General features: G+C 40.9%; 1 protein-coding gene across 9 annotated transcripts in view; it reads right to left on the minus strand.

Moving 5' to 3' along the window:
* The window catches only part of CCDC7 (coiled-coil domain containing 7), a 155,921-nt gene that overhangs the window by 48,895 nt on the left and 83,915 nt on the right, over positions 1-23,111 (minus strand). For 5 of the 9 annotated variants that reach the window (XM_083466477.1, XM_083466469.1, XM_083466475.1 and 2 more), the window contains exons 39-53: positions 22,084-22,203; positions 19,668-19,796; positions 18,320-18,439; positions 17,668-17,793; positions 16,984-17,103; positions 12,485-12,610; positions 11,642-11,761; positions 11,401-11,526; positions 10,085-10,204; positions 9,385-9,510; positions 8,512-8,631; positions 8,078-8,203; positions 4,081-4,200; positions 3,666-3,791; positions 1,190-1,309 (exon numbers count right to left, since the gene is read on the minus strand). In XM_083466477.1, the coding sequence (XP_083322603.1) occupies positions 1,190-1,309; positions 3,666-3,791; positions 4,081-4,200; positions 8,078-8,203; positions 8,512-8,631; positions 9,385-9,510; positions 10,085-10,204; positions 11,401-11,526; positions 11,642-11,761; positions 12,485-12,610; positions 16,984-17,103; positions 17,668-17,793; positions 18,320-18,439; positions 19,668-19,796; positions 22,084-22,203 (1,845 nt within the window). The remainder of the gene's footprint in view (positions 1-1,189; positions 1,310-3,665; positions 3,792-4,080; positions 4,201-8,077; positions 8,204-8,511; positions 8,632-9,384; positions 9,511-10,084; positions 10,205-11,400; positions 11,527-11,641; positions 11,762-12,484; positions 12,611-16,983; positions 17,104-17,667; positions 17,794-18,319; positions 18,440-19,667; positions 19,797-22,083; positions 22,204-23,111) is intronic. The other 4 variants (XM_083466474.1, XM_083466472.1, XM_083466473.1 and 1 more) reach the window with 4 other exon arrangements.

Below are 23,111 nucleotides of genomic sequence, written 5' to 3' on the forward strand. Positions count from 1 at the left end.
AATGCTTAACATTTATAGAGCACTTCTTCTATCATTCCATGTACATTACATTGGAGGTGGTGAATGTCAGGCCCTAGAGCAGTGGTGGCCAAACTTGGCCCTCCAGCTGTTTTGGGACTACAATTCCCATCATCCCTGACCTGTTAGCTAGGGATGATGGGAGTTGTAGTCCAAAAACAGCTGGAGGGTAAAGTTTGGCCACCACTGCCCTAGAGCTAAATGCTGCCTTCCAATCCTCTTCAAGCTCTTGAGATTCTCCCAGGGCCACAACTATCACCAGCTCTGATTTGTGCTCTTCTCAAGTACTTTTGCATGGCCAGAATGTGCTCTTGAACTGTAACAATGCATCTTTGCATGGATTAGGAGAACTAAGCACAGAGGGACCAGAGAGACTGGCTGGCACCATCCTAGTCCCTGCCTGATCTGCTCTGCTCTCCCAGCCAGTGAGAGAGAGTGGTTTTCTCACTGCACCAGCTACAGGAGAAATGCTAAGAGCCCCTTGTATATCACCTTCATAGACCTGGTGAAGGCCTTTGACCCTGTCAGCTGAAAATGACACTTCACAAAGCTCAACAAGATAGGATGCCAACCTAAGCTTCTCAAGATGATTGTGTCCTTCCACAACAACATGTGTGGCACCGTCCAATATGATGGCTCATCCCCAGATGCCTTCCCTATAAAGAGCAGTGTGAAACAGGGCTGAATACTCACCCCAGCCCTCTTTGACATATTCTTCTCCCTATTGCTCTCATATGCCTTCAGCTCAACTGAAGATGGTGTGTACATCCATATGAAGCGACCTGGCACATCTCCACACCAAAACAAAAGTGCAGCAGACATCTGAGAGATGTTGTTTGCAACCTTGCCAGCACACTCCGAAGAAGCTCTACAGTGACTCATCAACCATTTTGCCCAAGCCTGCATAAAGTTTGGCCTTACCATCAGCCTGATGAAGACCAACATCTTGGGTCAGGACCTCACCAGCACTCTATGAATCAGCATTGGTGACCACACATTTGAGGTGGCAGACTATTTTGTTTAACTGGGTTCCACTATAACTTCAGTAATCTCTCCATCAATGCTGAGCTGGACAAGCGTATTGGCAAGGCAGCTAAGGCAATGGCTTGCCTCTTCAACAAAATATATTTAAGATTGTAATTAAAAGCATTAGTGATCACAGCCCACTTACCACTGATAATTCCTGGCTGGGTAGCTACAAGAGCCTCAACTTCTTGTAGCTTTTCCCAGTTGGATTCCAAATCTGCCTGCAACTGTTGCTTCTTCTCCAAGAGATCATAGAACTTCCTTCCTGTGAACAGAAATATTTCAGAATTGCCCCTTGAAAAACTATTCCAAATGTCCTTATTTCTAGCATATTAGCATAAAATAAATAAAAATCATTTTAAAAACTTGATTATTACATATAAATACATTGCAGATTGCATATATGAAAGGATGAAGAAGCTAACTGAAATCATTCTGGAAGTATACCAAAGTGGCCCCCACCACAACATTCACTACAGGAGCTTATGAGAAATCATCTTGTCCTGATATAAGGGGATAAGAAACAGACTAATCCTGAAGTCACTGGATATTTATATTCCCATCCACAAATACACCATCTCTGCTTAGATGAGGGAATAAAGGCAATATATAAATGTAATAAAACAAGATAAAATAATCCATCTGGACAACTAAACCAATCCTCATTACCACAGTTTTTCCTCCTTCCTTCCAATCCCTCTTCATTGTAAACTGTATCTTTTAGATTGTAAAGACTTTTCTGGCTGAAAAGTAAGCTAAAAATTCTTTTAAATAAATAATGAATAATCTACCTTCTGTAGCTTCATAAATTAAAAACATGAAACTCTGGAGTTTCTCATTCTTTTTAATCTATAAGGATTGCCTCCCAATGTGTCAGAGAAAAAGCATGGAAAACAGATGGGAAACTGAAATGAAAGTTACTGAATGTGATATGAATGCAATGCACACAGTGAACTATCAAAAGTGAAGATGGCTGTAAGAGCATTAATTTCAAGGTATAAAATTGCCTAATTGTGCAACTACCAGTAACTCTTTTTTGTGTGAGGGTGTGCAGAATTTAATTTTTGAGACCAAAAAAGTGAACATTTCCTCATAAAGGCTGTGGAAAGTGATAAAATTTGAGAAGTACTGACCTGGAGTGAAGAATACTTTTGCTACAAAATGAGTGGTGTTTTAATCAATCAATCATTATTAGTTGTATTTTATTCTGTTTTTATATTGCAAAGGAATCATAGAATTGTAGAGTTGGAATGGACCCCAAGGGTCATCTAGTCCAACCACCTGCATGCAGGAATCTCAACTTGATCATACATGACAGAGGGCCATCAAACCTCTGCTTTAAAACCTCCAAGGAAAGAGAGTCCATTACTTCTCCTTGGAGTCTGTTCCACTGTGAAACAAATCTTACTGTCAGAACATTCTTCCTGATGTTTAGTCAGAATCTCATTTCTTGTAGCTAGAAGTCATTGGTTTGGGCCCTATCTTCTGGAGCAGGAAAAAACAAGCTAGCTCCATCTTCCATGTGACAGCCATTTAGATATTTGAAGATGGCTATCAGATCTTCTCTCAGTCTCATCTTTACCAGGCCAATCATATGCAATTCCTTCAACCATTCTTCATAAGGCTTGGTTAACAGACCATTCAGCATCTTGGTCATCCTTCTCTGTACAAGTTCCAGCTTGTCAAGATCCTTCTTAAATTGTGGTGCCCAGAACTGGACAGAGAACTTCAGGTGTGATCTGACTAAGGCAGAATAGAGCGGGACTATTACTTCCCTTGATTGGAACACTATACCTCTGTTGATGGAGCCTAGAATAGCATTAGGTTTTCTTGCTGCTGCATCACACTTTTGACTCATGTTACCCTTGGGGTTTACTAAGAGCCGTAGATCCTTTTCACATGTACTACTGGCAAGCCAGGTATCCCCCATCTTATACTGGTGCAGCTGGTTATTCCTGCCTGTGCAGAATGTTACATTTGTCCCTATTGTTAGTTAGTTTTGACCCAGATCTCCAATCTGTTAAGGTCATTTTGAACCCCATTCTGCTTCTGTGGCATTAGCTAGTCCTCTCAGTTTGGTCTCATCTGCAAATTTGATTAGCATCCCCTCAATTCCTTCGTCCAAGTCATTTATAAAGATGTTGAACAACAACAGTCCCAGGATAGGATCCTGCAGTACCCCACTTGTCACTTTTTTTCCAGGCTAATCGTTAAGTTCAGTCAGTCAACCAGCTACAAATCCACCTAACTGTTATCTTGTCCAGTCCACATTTTGCCAGCTTCTCTGCACAAATGTCTTGGGGGACTTCATCAAAAGCCTTACTGAAATAAAGATACACTACGTCCATAGTAGTCCTCTGATCTATCAAGCTTGTAACTAAGGAAAAGAATAAGTGAGATTAATCTGGCATGACTTGAGATTAATCTGGCACCCCATGCTGGATCTTAGTAATCACAGCTTCCCTTTTTAAGTGCTCACAGACCTAAAACTTATCCAAGAACAATGAAAAGGGACTCACTTGATTAACTTCTACTCCTGCTCTTCACATTGATAACAGGGGTCTTGAAACACTGAAGTAATACTATGAATACCATAATATTATACATCATTATCTACCTACCAGTAGGTGTTTCAATCAGAGCCCTTTCTGAAGCACGGCGTTCAGCATTTCGCATATTGTGCATAGTTTCCTTTAGATCTTGAGTCATGAGTCTTCTTTCCTCAGTGAGCTGCTGTAGTTTATGTTCTACAAAATAATAATGTATGCTGAAAAAAACTACACAAAATATTATTATGCAATACGTATGTAGTATTAACTGGGTATTTTAAAAATAAATATTTACATTTATAATGCTAGTTGCTCAAATTCCATCATACTTGTTATCTCAGTAATCAGAACAGCAGCCTTCTAAGACTCATCAGTATGAATAAGCCATGTTAGTATTTAAGCTCAATTGTATTGAAATGACCTGAAATCCAAAGTAGGTATGTTTTAAAAGTATACCTAACAACATGAAATATTACAGCAAACATACCACTGATACTGCCTGGTTCGGTAGCTGCAAGTGTCTGAGCTTCCTGTAGCTCTTTCCAATTGGATTCCAAGTTGGCCTGTAAACGCTGCTTCTTAACAGCTAATTCAAATAATTCTTTTTCTGTGAACAGAAATGTTTTTGAGTTATGTCTTCAAAAACAATTTCAAGTGTCCTTATTGGTCACAAAGTCACACAAGAAAAATATACTCAAAAACTTAACTATTTCAAAGAAATGGAAAAAATCCCTTTCCATCTGTAATTGCAGATTAGACATTTTAAGGGGGAAAGGCTAAAGGAAATGATTGTGAAATATAGCAAATAACCTTCATGTGAACTTAAGCCTGTGAAAATGTCTACTATATTGGCAGACGTATGCTCTAGAATCTAGGGCATAGATCTGCAAATATGCCTGTGGAGGTTTGGCTCCACCTGTGCTGAGGCACACCTCGCACCCGGGATGCCACAGCGTGCCAAGGAGCCTTGCACCCACACTCCCCAGACTTTCACCTCTTGGCTAGAAGTCAGGGTTTCCCCCTGACCTTTTGGAGATATGGAGGTAACGCTCCGCTTGTGCTGAGGCACACCTTGCACCCGGCATGCCACAGCATGCCAAGGAGCCTCGTGCCCACTCTCCATGAACTTGTGGCCTCTTGGCTAGCAAACAGGGTTATTCCCCTGACCATTTGTCCTCTCACATATTTGGTTACTAGACATAACGCTTGGCTGGAGCATGACCGGGGACACAGATGTAATCAAGTATCGCGGAACATTTTAGGGAAACACCTGCTAACATGTGTATTTCAGGGAAGTTTTTAATGTGTGATATTTTAGTGTTTTTTGGTTTCTATGGAAGCTGCCCAGAGTGGCCCAGATGGGCGGGTTACAAATATTATTATTATTATTATTATTATTATTATTATTATTATTATTAGATAACGCTGGAAATGTGCTTAGATGGAAACACGTCATGTTCAGAGTGGTTTCACTACTGTTTCCAATTGTTGACTTCTGCTAATAAAAAGAGGTTCTGCAAGGCTTGCTTTTCAGCTTGCTCCTGCACAGGTCACTTGCATCCCACCTCCCATCATCCTTCGTTATTCCTACATATGCCACCATCACCTCACTCCTAAAACACACAAGAGAACTTGCCAGCCATGGTACTAGGTGATTTCTGATCCTCTCATATCTGTTCACTGGTAATGCTAAGCCAAATTACACTTCAGTAGGAACAAGCAAGCATGCTGGTGCACATTCAGAAAATGGCAGCCACTTTGGTGCTCCCCTGGTCCTCTTCCTCCTGTGCTACCAGGAGCTAAGCTATGTTTTGGTTTAATGTTCTGTGCAAACCTGGGCTAATAGTTTGTTTCACTTTAGACAAACCATAAACAGTAACCATGGTTTGTACTTGGCTTACTGCTCGTGATTTACTGTTTATGGTTTGCTGCTCAAGGTTTATTTGGGGGAGTCAAACTCCAAGGCCAGATTCACATGTAATTGTAAAGCCAAACTATGGTTTAGTTCTTGGTAGTGCAGAAGCAGGATTGGGAAAGCAACAAATATTTTCTACATACCTCACCCTCCAGCCATAGGAGCCTTCATAGGGGAACAGCTTCTTAGAGGAACTGTGACGGGAGAGGGACTATATTTGCCATTAGGGGGGTGAACTGTTAATTGTTGATTTTTTTAAAAAAAAAAGTTATATTGTTTATTAGACAATTCAAAAATACTACTGTATTTAAAATATTTGTTTTTATGTGAATCACTTGGAGCACAGATTTTTTGTGGGAAATATGGTACATAAATAAACTGGCATAGAGGTCCAGGACATTTGTGGCAGGAACATCACTCACTTGCTTTAGTTGTTGTATTTTTGTCAACATACATCAGGACAGGAGTACCCAGGGTGGTATAGTGATGTGGCTGTTTACTCTGATAGTGTGATGACAGGACAAGGATATAGTAAGGTTGAATTGGCATGAATATTCTGGTAGGAGCATCAGATTGGCTCTCCCAATGCGTCCATAAACCCACAGTCTGGTTATCATCCTGCCTATCCTGATACAGTGTTGCAGCAGTTGCCATTGTGCTGCCCACTCTTGATTAAATGTCTGGTGTTTTTTCAAAAACTATACATCTTTTATTGTCTTCATACCATCATACCTTAGAAAGCACTGCAAATAACAAGGCCAGTGGAAGTGATGGTATTCCAGCTGAACTGTTTAAAATTTTAAAAGATGATGCTGTTAAGGTGCTACACTCAATATGCCAGCAAGTTTGGAAAACTCAGCAGTGGCCAGAGGATTGGAGAAGATCAGTCTACATCCCAATCCCAAAGAAAGGCAGTCCCAAAGAATGCTCCAACTACCGCACAATTTCACTCATTTCACATGCTAGCAAGGTTATGCTTAAAATTCTACAAGGAAGGCTCAAGCAGTATGTGGACCAAGAACTCCCAGAAGTGCAAGCTGGATTTAGAAGAGGCAGAGGAACCAGAGACCAAATTGCAAACATGCGCTGGATTATGGAGAAAGCTAGAGAGTTCCAGAAAGACATCTACTTCTGCTTCATTGACTATGCAAAAGCCTTTGACTGTGTTGACCACAGCAAACTATGGCAAGTTCTTAAAGAAATGGGAGTGCCTGATCACCTCATCTGTCTCCTGAGAAATCTCTATGTGGGACAAGAAGCTACAGTTAGAACTGGATATGGAACAACTGATTGGTTCCAAATTGGGAAAGGAGTACGGCAAGGCTGTATATTGTCTCCCTGCTTATTTAACTTATATGCAGAATTCATCATGCGGAAGGCTGGGCTGGATGAATCCCAAGCCAGAATTAAGATTGCCGGAAGAAATATCAACAACCTCAGATATGCAGATGACACAACCTTGATGGCAGAAAGTGAAGAGGAATTAAAGAACCTTTTAATGAGGGTGAAAGAGGAGAGCGCAAAATATGGTCTGAAGCTCAACATCAAAAAAACGAAGATCATGGCCACTGGGCCCATCACCTCCTGGCAAATAGATGGGGAAGAAATGGAGGCAGTGAGAGATTTTACTTTCTTGGGCTCCATGATCAGTGCAGATGGTGACAGCAGTCACGAAATTAAAAGACGCCTGCTCCTTGGGAGAAAGGCGATGGCAAACCTAGACAACATCTTAAAAAGCAGAGACATCACCTTGCCAACAAAGGTCCGTATAGTAAAAGCCATGGTTTTCCCAGTAGTGATGTATGGAAGAGCTGGACCATAAAGAAGGCTGATCGCCGAAGAATTGATGCTTTCGAATTATGGTGCTGGAGGAGACTCTTGAGAGTCCCATGGACTGCAAGAAGATCAAACCTCTCCATTCTGAAGGAAATCAGCCCTGAGTGCTCACTGGAAGGACAGATTGTGAAGCTGAGGCTCCAATACTTTGGCCACCTCATGAGAAGAGAAGACTCCCTGGAAAAGACCCTGATGTTGGGAAAGATGGAGGACACAAGGAGAAGGGGACGACAGAGAATGAGATGGTTGGATGGTGTTCTTGAAGCTACTAGCATGAGTTTGATCAAACTGCGGGAGGCAGTGGAGGACAGAAGTGCCTGGCGTGCTCTGGTCCATGGGGTCACGAAGAGTCGGACACGACTAAACGACTAAACAACAACAACAACAACCATCAAATTGTTCAAACTGAGCTCTTTCTAAAGTGCAATACTGTTCCTTTAGTTAAATAGTTAACTAAAGTTAAATTAAGTTTAGTTAAATAGAAAAATAGTTAGTGCTATTTTTCTAGAAAAAGTGGTGCCGGAATTCACCATGAACACCTCCCTTGTCCTCTTATAATGGCAACTGTGTCTACCTGAGAGGTGCTGGAACTGAGTTTTGATGAGTTCTGGCTGGGGAAAAGCCGTGACCAGTGTTACTTCAAGTTACGCAGTCATGATTGGCCTTGCAATACTGCAGCAATATGCATGCTAGGTGCATTTCAAATACTGTATGTATTTCATTCCATACATACCAACAGGTGGTTCAAATCGAAGTGCTTCAGAGGTACGACGCTGTGCTTTTTGTATACTTGAAACTGTTGCATTTAGGTCTGCAGTCAAATTTCTTCTTTGCTCAACAAGCTCCTGTAATTTATGCTCTAAAAATAATTTCAGATAATTTCATACTCAATTTAAATATATTCTGAAATTACTAAAAACAACAACAGTGCAATTAGTATGTAACATTACAAGCAAATTTTAAATAGTAATATTTAATTTTATATGCTAGTTGAATGATCGAATTACTTCATATTCATAAACACAGTGTGTCACTTCTAATTTTAATTTTTTTAAAAAATATATATGTTTTTATAATGTATTTTTAAAATCTAATAAATAAAATAATTTATAAAGAAGGAGGTATAAGTCAAGCCATTCATAGTATGAAAAATCACAGAAAACCTACCATTAACACTGTCTGGTTCAGCAGCTGCAAGAGCCTGGGCTGCTTCTAGCTCTTTCTGGTTGGATTCCAACATTTCCTGCAACAATTCCTTTTTTGCTGACAGTTCATACAATTCAATCTCTGCAAAAAGAAATGGTTTGCAATCATCTATTGAAAACAGTTTAATGTGATCATTCCTTATCAGGTTTGATAAAATCCAAAAGGGTTGGATAACATGCAGAAGTATTCATAAATGGTAATTTTCTTTAAAAATTACAAATGACTTCTTCATTTGTCAATGACTATTGCAAGACAAAGTGAAGGAGTTAAACAAAATTGATTTGGGAATGTAGCAAAGTAACTTCAAGAGTTTTTAAATATCTGAGAATCCACCATGATGATCTGTGAGAGAAGTGTGAAAAGATGGGCTCCTTAGGAAGTCTGAGGGGAGCACAAAGTCCACCCTCTTTCTTTCAAGTTAATGTTTTGTTACAGCAGCAGCAGAATGGAATCAGGATGGTTAATGTACGTAGTGTACTTCACATACATATTTATCACTGAAATGAAGGAGGATGGGGAGAAAGTGAGCACTTCCTAGTAAATTATCTGCCAGAAGATAAAATTTGAACAGACCTGAGGGTTTAGACCACCTCTGTCACACCTCTGTTTTAGTGAATTTATTAACTAATAATTAATAATTGTTTATCTACCATTTGCAAACTGCAAAGTTATTAACAAGATTTAAAACTGAATCAGGAACAATGGGAGGATACATGGTTTATGTCTCCTCTTCCTCTGATGTTTACATTGGTGACAGGGGATGCAACTGTCTTGCAACACTTGAGGCAATATGAATACGGTGATATAAACTATATAATATTAATCATTAACTACCAGGGACTTGTTTCAGCTGAGCCCCTTCTGAAACACGTCGTTCAGCATTTTGCATATCATGTATAGTTTCATTTAGATCTGCAGTCAAGTGTCTTCTATCCTCAATGAGCTGCTGTAGTTTATGTTCTACAAAATAATTAAAGAACAACACATTACAAAGAATAATGTATGCTTTAAAAACTACACAAAATATTACTATGCAATTGGTATGCAGTATTAACTGGAAATCTTAAATATCAGTATTTGCATTTATAGTGCTAGCTACTCAAATTAAGTCATACACCTTATCTCAGTAATAAGAGCAGCTTTCAAAGACTCATCAATATTAAACAATATTACATGGTAAGATGTATATGAAGAAACTGTTTCAGAGAGACTGAATTGTAACATCATTATTCTTAACAAGAAACCTATTCTGATAAGTATCAATAAATATGGTTTCTAAAACCTGGCTTTTATGATGATTAAACTTTTATTTTTAACCACAATACATTTGTATACAAACAAGCAATGGCCCTTATTGACATGATGTAGCATATTAGAATATGCAAGTCTTATTGGAAAAAACAATCCTCTACACTCACACAAAGCACCATTAAAATTGAACATAATCTTAACTGTAAGAAATACCTTAAATCCACATTTTAAATTTACATTTTAAAACTGTAGCTGATAACATGAGAAACCACAGCAAACGTACCGCTGATACTGCCTGGTTCAGCAACTGCAAGAGCCTGAGCTTCCTGGAGCTCTTTCCAATTGGATTCCAAGTTGGCCTGTAAACGCTGCTTCTTAACAGCTAGTTCAAATACTTCTCTTTCTGTGAACAGAAATGTATTTTAGTTATCCTTTGGGGGAAAAATTCAAGCATCCTTATTTAGTCACAAAAGCTTGTAATACAGTGGTACCTCGGGTTAAGAACTTAATTCGTTCTGGAGGTCTGTTCTTAACCTGAAAGTGTTCTTAACCTGAAGCACCACTTTTGCTAATGGGGCCTCCTGCTGCCACTGCGCCACCGCTGCACGATTGCTGTTCTCATCCTGAAGCAAAGTTCTTAACCCGAGGTAATATTTCTGGGTTAGCGGAGTCTGTAACCTGAAGTGTATGTAACCCGAGGCACCACTGTACAAAGAAAGATTCTCAAAAGCTGCCTTATTTCAAAAAAATGATAAATCAACTTTTTCATCATATGAATATTTATTGATCCTCTTCACCCCACCCACAAGGGAGCCCCTCAAATCCAGCATAAAATTGTAAGTCACATATGTGCCTGCCTTCTCCTCCACCATGTCAGTAAAGAAGCTAAAGCAGCAGTTGGTGGACAGGCTGCAGTGCAGTGAAAGCAGCCTGAGAATGGAAGCACTGCTAGACCTCCTGGTCAGCCTCTACACTGAGTGCAGCCATGACTCATTGCTCCAGAGGGAAAGGCTCACCTCAGACATTGAGTGGGAATGGACTTCCTAAATATTGAGAGTGACATGGAAGAGTTCCTCATAAACAGCACCTGGTCCGGCTATTAGGAGTCAACATCTACCTTACCATTGGCAGTAGGCCTAAGAGCCCTACCATCTCCACCAGTGCCTACTACCCAGTTCAGCATCAATCAGATTGAACTGGCTTAACCATGGGAATTATGTGTACTTTAATGAACTGAACAGAGTGAAAGAATGTGAGTCATGGGGGCGTAGGGAGTGTGTGTATGAACTTAACAGTGCTTAGCTTATTTTTTTTAGTTGCCCTTTTGATAATGTTATCATTGTTTTATAGATTATAAATGCCATATAGATTTGTTAATCATATAATATGTATTTTGCTATAATTGTGAAGTTTAGCTTAATTTTTAGTTGTTTTTTAGATTGTAACTATTTCACTGATGATTTCTTAATTCTCTGCTGTAGTGCAATCCATGCAGGATGGAAAGGTGTCTCCTCTCTCTGACAGCCACAGTGACGATCGGGCTTGCAACACTGAAGCAGGTGCATTTCAAAAACTATTTATCTTTCATACCATACATACCTGCAGGTGCTTCAAGTGCAGCTCTTTGTGAAGCACGGCGTTGTATTTTTTTAATATTGTATACTGTTGCTTTTAGTTCTGCAGTCAGTTTTTTTCTTTGCTCAGCAAGCTCCTGTAGTTTATGCTCTAAAAATAATTTCACACTACATCAGACCAAACTTTGATATACATTAATGAAGCATTAAGTATCTAAAAGTGTATAATGGTTGCTTGCAAGTTTGATAAATCATAGCAAACCTACCACTGACACTGCCTGGTTCAGCAGCTGCAAGAGCCAGGGCTTCTTCTAGCTCTTTCTGGTTGGCTTCCAACATTTCCTGCAACATTTCCTTCTTAATTGATAAACTGTACAATTCCATTTCTGCAAAGAGAAATTTGGAATCATTTTTGGAATCATTTTTTGAAAACAGTTTAAAAGGCAAAAAGTATTCATAAATTATATTTTTATTATAAAATTATAAATAACGTCTTCATATTCCCTGTGTTCTGGGACTATAGCAAAGTAGCTGTAAGAAGTTTTAGCTTTCTGAGAATCCACTATGATCTATGACATATATCTGAAAAGATGGACCCCAAAGTCCAAGTTGAGCACAATGTGCTCCTCTGCCTCCTGCAGTTAATGCTTTGTTTATCTGTCATATTTCTTTCAATAAGAAAGAGGAGGCTGTGCACAAATCCTCTTTGAGAGCCAGTGTGGTGTAGGGGTTAAGAGCGGTAGACTCGTAATCTGGGGAACCGGGTTCGCGTCTCCGCTCCTCCACATGCAGCTGCTGGGTGACCTTGGGCTAGTCACACTTCTTTGAAGTCTCTCAGCCCCACTCACCTCACAGAGTGTTTGTTGTGGGGGAGGAAGGGAAAGGAGAATGTTAGGCGCTTTGAGACTCCTTCGGGTAATAATAAAGCGGGATATCAAATCCAAACTTTTCTTCTCTTGTATTCCTCACCTGAACTCTCCTTAAGCTTCAAAGTGGCTAACAAAAATTCTTCCAGGAACAGTGGAAAGATGCTAAATTTATGTCTCATTGTATCTCCACATTGATGACAGCGGCACAACTGTCTTGCAACAAAACAATTATTTGCCTACCAATAGGTGGTTCCTGCTGAGTCCTTTCTGCAGCACGACGTTCAGCTTTTTTAACATCATGCACAGTTTCCCTTAGATCTGCAATCAAGTGCTTTCTTTGCTCAGTGAGCAGCTGCAGTTTATGTTCTAAAAAATAATTACAGGCCAATTCATAATAAAGTAATAATATATGTTGAAAAAACTTCTCAAAATACAACGATGCAATTGATATGTTAACACTATCTGGAAATTTTAAAAATTAAAATTTGCATTTATAATGCTAGTTGTTCAAATTACTTTATATACATTATCTCAGTAATCAAAGAATTGTAATTATCTAAAGCAATGGTTCCCAATTGGTGATCCATGGATCCTAAACCACCCAGGGGGTCCACAGACCCTTAACATAACAAGAACTACCATAGGGACATCGGAATTTTCAAAAGTAGGGGGTCCATGGCTTGACTTTTTGGGGGAAAGGGGGAGTCCACAGTAGTTAGCTAACTGAGAACCATTTATATAAATGATATTTCTCCATTGCTAATGGACAATGGATCTTAGGCTGGGATCTTGCTTCTACTTCTGGTCAAAGACAGGAAAGATGAACTTAGGGAAATAGGTTGTGTGATGGGATGATGAGCTGCTTGTGCGTAAAATCCAAGTCCCTCAGAGTTTGGCCAGGTTTGCAAACCTCTGTCTGTAACGGAGCCCCTTAAACATGGCTCCGTCAGTCGCTGGCAGATTCCGACAGTGGTTGCTTTCGGAATCTCTTCCAACATAAAAGCTCCTTAACGGAAACACGTCTTCTGGACTCTCTGCATGACAGTTTCCGGGGAGGAGTGGGTGTCCCTACAGGAGGTCCTGAAACCTCCCCACTGCTTTCGCTGGAAGTGTCTCTGAGCCATCCCTCCTGCTCACTTCCCCTTGGCTCACCTCCTCTCCCCCTGCTGGTTCCCTCTTCAGCTGCTGAGTCTCTCCCAACCTGTGTGAGCCCTTCCACCTCCCTTCCTTCCGATGGCAGTTCCCTGACAGGTTGGCTCTCAAATAATGCACTAGTTTGCATCCTCACCAAGCTCAAATAAGACCTACATTCACACATACATTCATACGTCCATCACAGAATATAAAGAAAACAACAACATTCTACTTCTACACTAATGCAAACATGTAATACTACATTGAACAAATGTAAATAAATGTAAACCCACAACAACTGAAATGAATGTAAAAATGATAGAAATATCCTTAAGCTAAGTATAATTCTTTCTCCCATTGGTAAAGAAGGCCATTAGCCTGGGATGTACTACAACTATCAACAACCAGTGTGGGCCATCTAAATGGCTGCTTAAGATAGAATAACTTGCCATAGTACTTTACTTCTAAATGCAGCTTCTGCAGAAGCATACTTATAATGATTTACAAATGTGCTGGGAGATGTCCAGGTTGCTGCCTACCATACCTCAGCTAATGGTGCACTCATTGCAAATATTGCAGATGTAGCTGTTACCCTTGTGGAATGTACTGTCACTGGTGGAATGTACTTATAAACCTTAATAGTATGTGCTCTAATCCAACATGATAATCTTGTATTTATCATCTTCCTCCCTAAAGTTGTGAAAGGATACAAAAAGGCAATCTCCCTTAATTTATTTTGTTCTCTCTATATTTACAGTGGGACGTGGATGGTGCTGTGGTCTAAACCACAGAGCCTAGGGCTGGCTGATTGGAAGGTCGGTAGTTCGATTCCCCGTGACGGGGTGAGCTCCCATTGTTTGGTCCCTGCTCCTGCCCACTTAGCAGTTCGAAAGCACGTCAAGTGCAAGTAGATAAATAGGTACCGCTCCGGCGGGAAGGTCAACCAGGTTTCTGTGCCCTGCTCTGGTTCACCAGAAGTAGTTTAGTCATGCTGGCCACATGACCCGGGCGCTGTCTGCGGACAAACGCCGGCTCTCTCGGCCTATAGAGCGAGATGAGCGCGCAACCCCAGAGTCCTCCACAACTGGACCTAACGATCAGGGATACCTTTACCTTTATATACCTTTACTGCCTGGCAGACAACTAAAGTGTGCCATGCTCTTTCTGACTGATTTGATGGCACAGGACAAAGGGTTAGCAAAATCAACTCCTCTTGTGTATGAAAGCATGGCATTACTTTTGGAATGAAAGATGTATCTGTCCTCAAACTATTCTCTGTATGAAATGCACAAAGAGGTTTAACTACAGAATGTGCATTCAATTCAGACATCCTGTGGGTAGATGTAAGTGCCACCCAAAACAACACTGAGAGACATCAGTCTGCTTTCCTCAGTTCATCTTTCCCACATTTGGCCACAGGGTGGAGCAAGATCCCAGTCTAATGATCTTCAGTCAGTGTGGTGTAGTGGTTAAGAGCGGTAGTCACGTAATCTGGGTAACCGGGTTCGCGTCTCCGCTCCTCCACATGCAGCTGCTGGGTGACCTTGGGCCAGTCACACTTCTTTGAAGTCTCTCAGCCCCACTCACCTCACAGAGTGTTTGTTGTGGGGGAGGAAGGGAAAGGAGATTGTTAGCCGCTTTGAGACTCCTGAAGGGGAGTGAAAGGCGGGATATCAAATCCAAACTCTTCTTCTTCTTCTTCATTACCAATGGGGGTATTTATTTGTTATTTATTTTAAAATATTTATAAACTGTTTATTATTAAAAGTAATCATGAAGCAATGTGAACAACATAAAAACATAAACATAAAACATCCAATAGAATAGCAATATAAAAACCTAAACCATAAAAACAGCATTAAAAAAGAAAGGTACAGTGTCTAGTGTTAACGATCCAGGAAAGTCCAAAAAAGAATGTTTTGAAGAATGCCTAGAACATGTAAGAGATGAAGCTGACCATACAGCAAATAACAGGATGTTCCAAATAAAAGGCAGAATTGCAGAAAAGGCCTGTTTAGGGGTCATGGCCATAAAACAGTCTGCAGTCTGTATAAATATTTATTTCACTTGTCTAACAAGAGGACAGTCTGTACCATCAAAGTTAAAAACATCATCAAAATTTAACAAATCAATACATAAATGACTCAGGACTGCAGTATTCAACAACCTGTCCCCCCACCCACCCACCCGTGAACCGACCCAGACCCTGCAATAATCATCTGAGGCACTTCTTCATTGTCCTATTCCACTAGGCGTCTGAAGGGCAGCTACATGATAACAGGCCTTTTCTGTGGTGGCTCCCTGCTTGTGAAATGCTCTCCCCAGGGAGGTTTGCCTGGCACCTTAGTTAAATATATTTATGTGCCAGGCAAAAGCATTCCTCTTCTCCCAGGCCTTTGGCTAGATGGTTTATCTCTAGCCTTTTAAACTGTGGAGGGGGTTATTGTTTTTCTTTGCTATTATGTAATGTGGGGGTGTATGGAGTGTTAGAGAAGGGGTAGCACCTCTGGTGGTGGACACGTTGTTCTCCTTATGAGGTAGTTCTCCTTATGAGGTAGTTTGCCCGCCTTTGGTCCCCAACCCTGCATTCATTTCTCACTTGTGGCTTCTACAATCTGTCAACACGTAACAGCGGCCATACCCTGTGAATGGATTTGACTGGCTGGTTAAACCAGGTGAGGGTGGCCAATGGGTCTGAAGTGCTCAGTGTGTTAGAGACTTCCCCTGCATGCAAAGACAGGCTCCGAAAGATTGAGCGGGCAAGAACAATAGTGGGTCCAACAGTTCAGAATGCATGTGCTGTAGAGGGAAGTGAGGAGTAGGTGGGGATTGTGAACCTGGGAAGGTACCCCATCTACAAGAAGGAAATCTCTGATCCTAAACCTCAGCTGCCTTGTGGGATATCTTCAGAAGAAGAAAAGGCTAAGGAATAAGCCCTGCACAAATCCAGAGTGGAGTTCCTAAGATGGTTGGATGGCATCTTGTATGCTTCCTTCCAGAAACGCCTGCAGCCAAGTTGGTGCCAAACATATTGCTCTTCTTTCCATTGGACCACAATGAGGCCAAGAGGTGGGTCTTGTCATCTTGGCAGCCCAGGATTTCCATACACACTGCTCAGGCTTGAGCACAGGAAAGGTCACTTTGGTGCTGCTAATGCAGCAGTTTGACTTCACCCCTGGAGGCACACTCCAATGTCTCCTGAGACAGACAGATGCCACCAATGTTAGGTATTTTTGTGTTATTATATTGTAAACAACTCTGTGATCCTTGGATGAAGGATAGTATAGAAATGTAATAAATAAAACAAAACATAAAAACAGCACTAGCCTTGGTGGAAAACTGAGCTCTGGCATCACTATTCTAAGGACAGATATGTCTCAGAAGGTTTTTTCAGAAGGTTCGAGTTCTTTTCAGCTGTAGTGCACTTACATAAAAATAAGCATTGGTCCTTTTTTCAAACCATGCAGCCTCTTAAACCTGTGCAGGTCTCAATGCAAAAATAATCTATAGCCATTCAACGGATGATTAGTGTTGAACATAAGGTTTTCAGTTTAGCTTAATGTCAAAACTTTAGTTGGCAAAATGAAGAATCATAGCAAACCTACCAGTGATACTGCCTGGTTCAGCAGCTGCAAGGGCCTGGGCTTCTTCCAACTCTTTCTGGTTCAATTCCAACTTTTCCTTTAACCCTTCCTTCTTCATCAATAGTTGTTGCAATTCCATATCTACAGAAAGAAATGGCTTGGAATCATCTCTTGAAAACAAATAATACCCTTAATCTCAGGGATGTGGGTTTGAGCCCCATGTTGGGCAAAAGATTTTTGCATTGCAGGGGGTTGGATTAGATAATACACATAGTTCCTTGCAACTTTACAATTCTATGAGTCTGTGATTCTTATCAGGTTGGATAAAACCCAAAGGGGTTGGATAAAATAGCACAAATGCCTTAACAAAAAATCAATATAATTAACAGCAATCCTAGATGTTTGCTACATATGCAGTAAGATCAGAATGAATCCTCTCCAGCCCCACCCCAACACATGGCCAAAGCCTTAGGGAGAAAGTTTCCATAGATGCAAATGGGGGTTTCCCCCTAAGACTTCTAGCTGCAAGGGATAGCGGGGTTATCCCAAACAAGCCAGAAAGGGAACATACATATCTTCCCTCCTCACATACTGTACTGCATGTCCAATACAAACTGCTGTCTCCACGACTGTAAGAAAATAACTAGTTGCATGCTACATTTCTAGCAAGTCAAGTTTCTGCTTTGGCCCTCCATTTCCACTCACCAGGAGGTTTTCCAGCTAGAGCTCTTTCTGAAACACGATCCTTTGCTTCTTCTATATCACGTACTGTTTCCTCTAGTTCTTTAGACAAGAGTTCATTTTGCTCAGCTAGCTCCTGTAGTTTAGTCTCTGCAAAATAATTTCACACCAGGAGATAACAAAATATAGGCTGAAATAACTTGCTACACGCATTAGTGCAAATTCCTTTATTACCTGGAAACTTTAAATGTGTACTGTATATGCATTTATATTACTAGTTGCACTTTACTTCCTACAAACCCTGACTTTCAGGCTGAGTAAATTTTCTTTTAACTATAATGTTTTTGTTTTTGTTTTTTAAAAGGCCCTTACTAACACAACATAATATATTATACCATTGAAGGAACAATCCTCTGCAGTGGGAAGTTGGAGGGGTGTGTGTGGAATTTTTTTCAGACTGAGAGCTGCATTCCTTTCTGGTCAACCTTCCAGAGACCACAGGTCATTGGTGGATGGGTCCAGTGGCAAAAGTGGGCAGAACAACAAATAAGAATACAGTAGGCCAGACTAGTTTCTACACACACAAACAAACTCCTCCAACTAGGCAAGCAAGAAGCATTATCAGAGAGCTCAAGGACAAATTCAAGTCATGCTATAGAAATCACATCATACATACCACTGATACTGCCTGGCTCAGCAATTGCAAGAGCCTGAGCTTCTAGTAGCTCCTTCTGGTTGGATTCCAACTTCTGCTGTAACTCTTGCTTCTTTGCAGACAGCTCATATAATTCCCTTTCTGCAGAAATATTATACATATATTTGAAGAATAATCTAAACTCATAATTGCTCACGTAAAATAAAAGGACTTAAAAATTGAATTATTTCACAGAAATAACAAACTCTTTATCTGTCATTGCAGATCTTATAAAAAGGCAAAGGAGCATAATGAAACCCTTGTGGGAATGTGTCAAAGTAACCTCAATATGGCATAAGTCCCTGACAGTATCACACAGATCAAGTATGATTTAGGTTAGCCTTGCCAAAAATGGTACCTTCCAGTTGTTTGGAGCCACAATTCTCATTAACCCCAAGCCAGCATTACCTATGGCCAGGATGATAGAAATTGTAGTCAAACATATCGAGGGCTACAAGTTCCCCATCAGTGCTCTAAATTACAACAGTAAAAAATGTGCCAATTCCCTGTCCTCCCAGTTGTTGAAAACAAGAGGCTATGCATAAATTCTCTTGTACATCAGTACAAGAGTTCAAGCCAAAAGAAGAGATGGCACAGCTAGGCAGTAGTTATCAGTGGACAGGATGGGACTATGCTGCTTTTACCTGGCTCCCCAATGCCCAAATGGCTGCTGATTATGGAGAGGCATGGGGGAGTGGAGAGGTCAGCGTGGCTGCACCAGCAGAAGCAGCAGATTGATCCTGCTGCTGCACTTGGACCACACCAACCTTCTCACCAGCACTGGCATTAGGAAGCCTGATAAGTAGAGCACTTTTGCACTGCTGACTGCTACTGTTTCTAGGTGAACCCTCTCATTATGATTAAGTTTAGAAAGTACTGATCCACCATGCTAAAACTTTTCTGCACACCCTTTTTCTTTCATATTTATTAGTTTTATTTTTATATATACTGTCAAAAGAGCTCATGAGAGCTTGCCAGAACCATCTGCTGAAGCTGAAGCTCCTCACTTCTCTGGTAGCACTAGCAGCAGCAGCAGCAGCAGCAGCAGCAGCAGAGGAAGCACCTACTCAGGCACTCTATCAGTGGAGTTCTACCACCTACCCAAGGCAGTTGTTTAGTCTGTCTCATGGGTGGGTTGGCTCTGGAAAAAGGGGTTGTCCCAAGCAAGCAGGAGAGGGAAGAGACATCTCTTCTCTCTTCATATACCTGAGGAGGCCTTCCCAATAAGAACCGCTGTCATCTCCACCCCCAATTGCAAGTAAGGGGGGGAAACCTAGTTGAATGCCACTTTTCTTGGAAGCATCTGCTTTGGCCCCCAGTCCCTACTCACCAGGAGATTTTCCAACTAGAGTTGCTCTTTCTGAAACATGATGCTTTACTTTTGCCATATCATTTACTGTTTCCTCTAGTTCTTTAGTAAAGAGTTCATTTTGCTTAGCTAGCTCCTGTAGTTTAGTCTCTGCAAAACAATTTTACACCAGTAAATAAAAAAAGGAATGTATGCTGAAATAACTGTGCTACATACAATAATGCAATTTCCATTATTACCTAGAAACTTTAAATGTGTACTGTGTGTGCACGGATAATAGTAGCTACCTGTACTTCCTACACACCCTGACTTTCAGGCTGATTAATGATAGAGTATCTTTGTTTTTTGTTTTGTTTTTAAGACCCTTATTAACATGACAACATATTATACGACTGAAGGAACAATCCTCTACAGTAGGAAGGGGAGCAAAGCTTTTCCAGACAGAGAACTGGATTCCTTTCTGGTCAACCTTCCAGAAGCCACAGGCCATTGGTGGACAGGCCGAGTGGCAAAAGTGGATGGAACAACAAATATGAACACAGAAGGCTAATTTCTACTAACACACATTGACCCTATCCTCCAACTAGACAAGCAGGAAGCATTACCAGAGAGTTCAAGGACAAATTCCAATCAGGCAAAACCCTCAAGGAAGCCGCAAAGGACTGATAATAGCTGTTGCCCAGGGAGATTCCCAAGAGCCAGTGAGGCCTGGAGGAGCACAACTGACCCCCAGGCCAGAGTTTTTCCACTCCTGTTCTATGCAAAGGCTCCTGGCAAGGACTATCAACTTTATTCAGACAGAAGGTCTTTCATGCCAAGTATATATGCATGCTTAAATGCTTTGGTTTTATATTCAATGGTGTCCCCCATTTGTGCAAGGACTTGGACTTCCCCCAGACAATCACCTTAAATCTGTACTGGGGTCTGCCCCAACCTTCCAAGGCAGCTTTTGTGGTGGTGCATGCCCTAAACAGTATCTTTACCTTGAGTTACAAATGTGTTACTTCCTCAGGAAATTTATTGAGGGGATTTTGATTCCAGACAATGATACTGGACAGCATTTTAAATGATGTTTCCGCCATTTAGAACCTATTTCTCCCTACCCTGATACTTTTTCATGTTTCCATTGTACACTAGCTTCAGAATATAAACTCTACAGGGGGAGAAATTGACCAAAAACAGTCAGTAACTTTCTGCATGAAGTCCATTTTCCTAATTATCCATTGGATGAATTATATTCTACTAAGAGAGACCAAATTGCAAACATGCGCTGGATTATGAAGAAAGCTAGAGAAATCCAGAAAAACATCTACTTCTGCTTCACTGACTATGCAAAAGCATTTGACTGTGTCGACCACAGCAAACTATGGTAAGTTCTTAAAGAAATGGGAGTGCCTGATCACCTCATCTGTCTCTTGAGAAATCTCTATGTGGGACAAGAAGCTACAGTTAGAACTGGATATGGAATAACTGATTGGTTCAAAATTGGGGAAAGAGTATGACAAAGCTGTATATTGTCTCCCTGATTATTTAACTTATATGCAGAATTCATCATGTGAAAGGCTGGACTAGATGAATCCCAAGGTGGAATTAAGATTGCCAGAAGAAATATCAACTACCTCAGGTATGCAGATGACACAACCTTAATGGCAGAAAGTCAGGAGGAATTAAAGAACCTTTTAATAAGGGTGAAAGAGGAGAGTGCAAAATATGGTCTGAAGCTCAACATCAAAAAACCTAAGATCATGGCCACTGGTCCCATCACTTCCTGGCAAATAGAAGGGGAAGAAATGGAGGCCGTGAGAGATTTTATTTCTTGGGTTCCATGATCACTGCAGATGGCGACAGCAGTCACGGAATTAAAAGACACCTGCTTCTTGGGAGAAAAGCAATGACAAACCTAGAAAGCATCTTAAAAAACAGAGACATCACCTTGCCGACAAAGGTCCGTATAGTTAAAGCTTTGGTTTTCCCAGTACTGGTGTATGGAAGTGAGAGCTGGACCATAAAGAAGGCTGATCACTGAATAATTGATGCTTTTGAATTGTGGTGCTGGAGTCCCATGGACTGCAAGAAGATCAAACCTATCCATTCTTAAGGAAATCAGCCCTCAGTGCTCACTGGAAGGACAGATCATGAAGCTGAGGCTCCAATACTTTGGCAACCTCATGAGAAGAGAAGACTCCCTGGAAAAGACACTGATGTTGGGAAAACTGAGGACACAAGGAGAAGGAGACGACATAGGACGAGATGGTTGGATAGTGCTCTCAAAGCTATCAACATGAGTTTGACCAAACTGTGGGGGGCAGTGGAAGACAGGAGTGCCTGGTGTGCTCTGGTCCATGGGGTCACGAAGAGTCGGACATGACTAAACGACTAAACAACAAGAAACAGTTAAGGCTATACATAACAGCATGAGAAATCACATCATACATACCACTGATACTGCCTGGCTCGGCAACAGCAAGAGCCTGAGCTTCTAGTAGCTCCTTCTGATTGGATTCCAACTTTTGCTGTAACTCTTGCTTCTTTGCAGACAGCTCATATAATTCCCTTTCTGTAAATGAATGAATGAATGAATGAATGTTTTCAAAACAAATTATAATCTCAGAATTGCTCACATAAAATAAGGTTATTTTTAAAATGGAATTATTTTACAGAAATTGCAAACTCTTTATCTGTCATTGCAGATCTTATAAAAGGGCAAAAGAGCCATATGAAACCCTTTGGGAATGTGGCAAAGTAACATCAATGTGGCATTACTTATGGCCAGGATGATGCAAATTGTAGTCAAACAACATTTGCAGGGCCTCATGTTCCCTGTCACTGCTCTAAATTACCACAGGAAAAATGTGCTAATTCCCTGTCCTCCCAGTTGTTGGACACTATAAATCACCTTGCACTGATCATCAGGGCTGGAGGGTCAGTCTAATTACCATTTTTCTTCCTTTTCAGCCCCAAAGAAGAGTTGGTACTGCTAGGTAGTAGCAGTCAGTGTGGCAGAGTGGCAGAGTGGGGCTGTGCTGTTTGCCTGGCTTCCCTATGCCAGGACTGCAAGTAGAAGCAGCAAATTGCCTCTGATACTGCACTTGCACTGCATCAACCTTCCCACCATCTCTCTCTCACCAGCACTGGTATTCAAATGAAGTTCGCAAAGTATTGACCCACCGTGCTAAGACACCTCTGCCACACATTTTGTTCTCTCACATTTATTTGTTGAGTTTTGTCCAGCAACAATACCTCTCAAGCCAGCTAACAACACTTAAAATCCACTATTGTTGCACATTAAATTATAGTATAAACTGATGGATTAAGCTTGGATTTCTTAGCATTCCCATGACCTCCCATAGTTCTCAACTGGAACTACATCTAAGAATGATAAAACATATAATCTCTTTTTGATGGTCTCAGTAATGAAAGTGATAATAAGGTTTGTAATATGCACATTATGTGTTTTTGTACAAC

The sequence above is a fragment of the Podarcis liolepis genome (genome assembly GCF_965112155.1).
Source record: "Podarcis liolepis genome assembly, chromosome: 12".
Taxonomy (NCBI): Eukaryota; Metazoa; Chordata; class Lepidosauria; order Squamata; family Lacertidae; genus Podarcis; species Podarcis liolepis.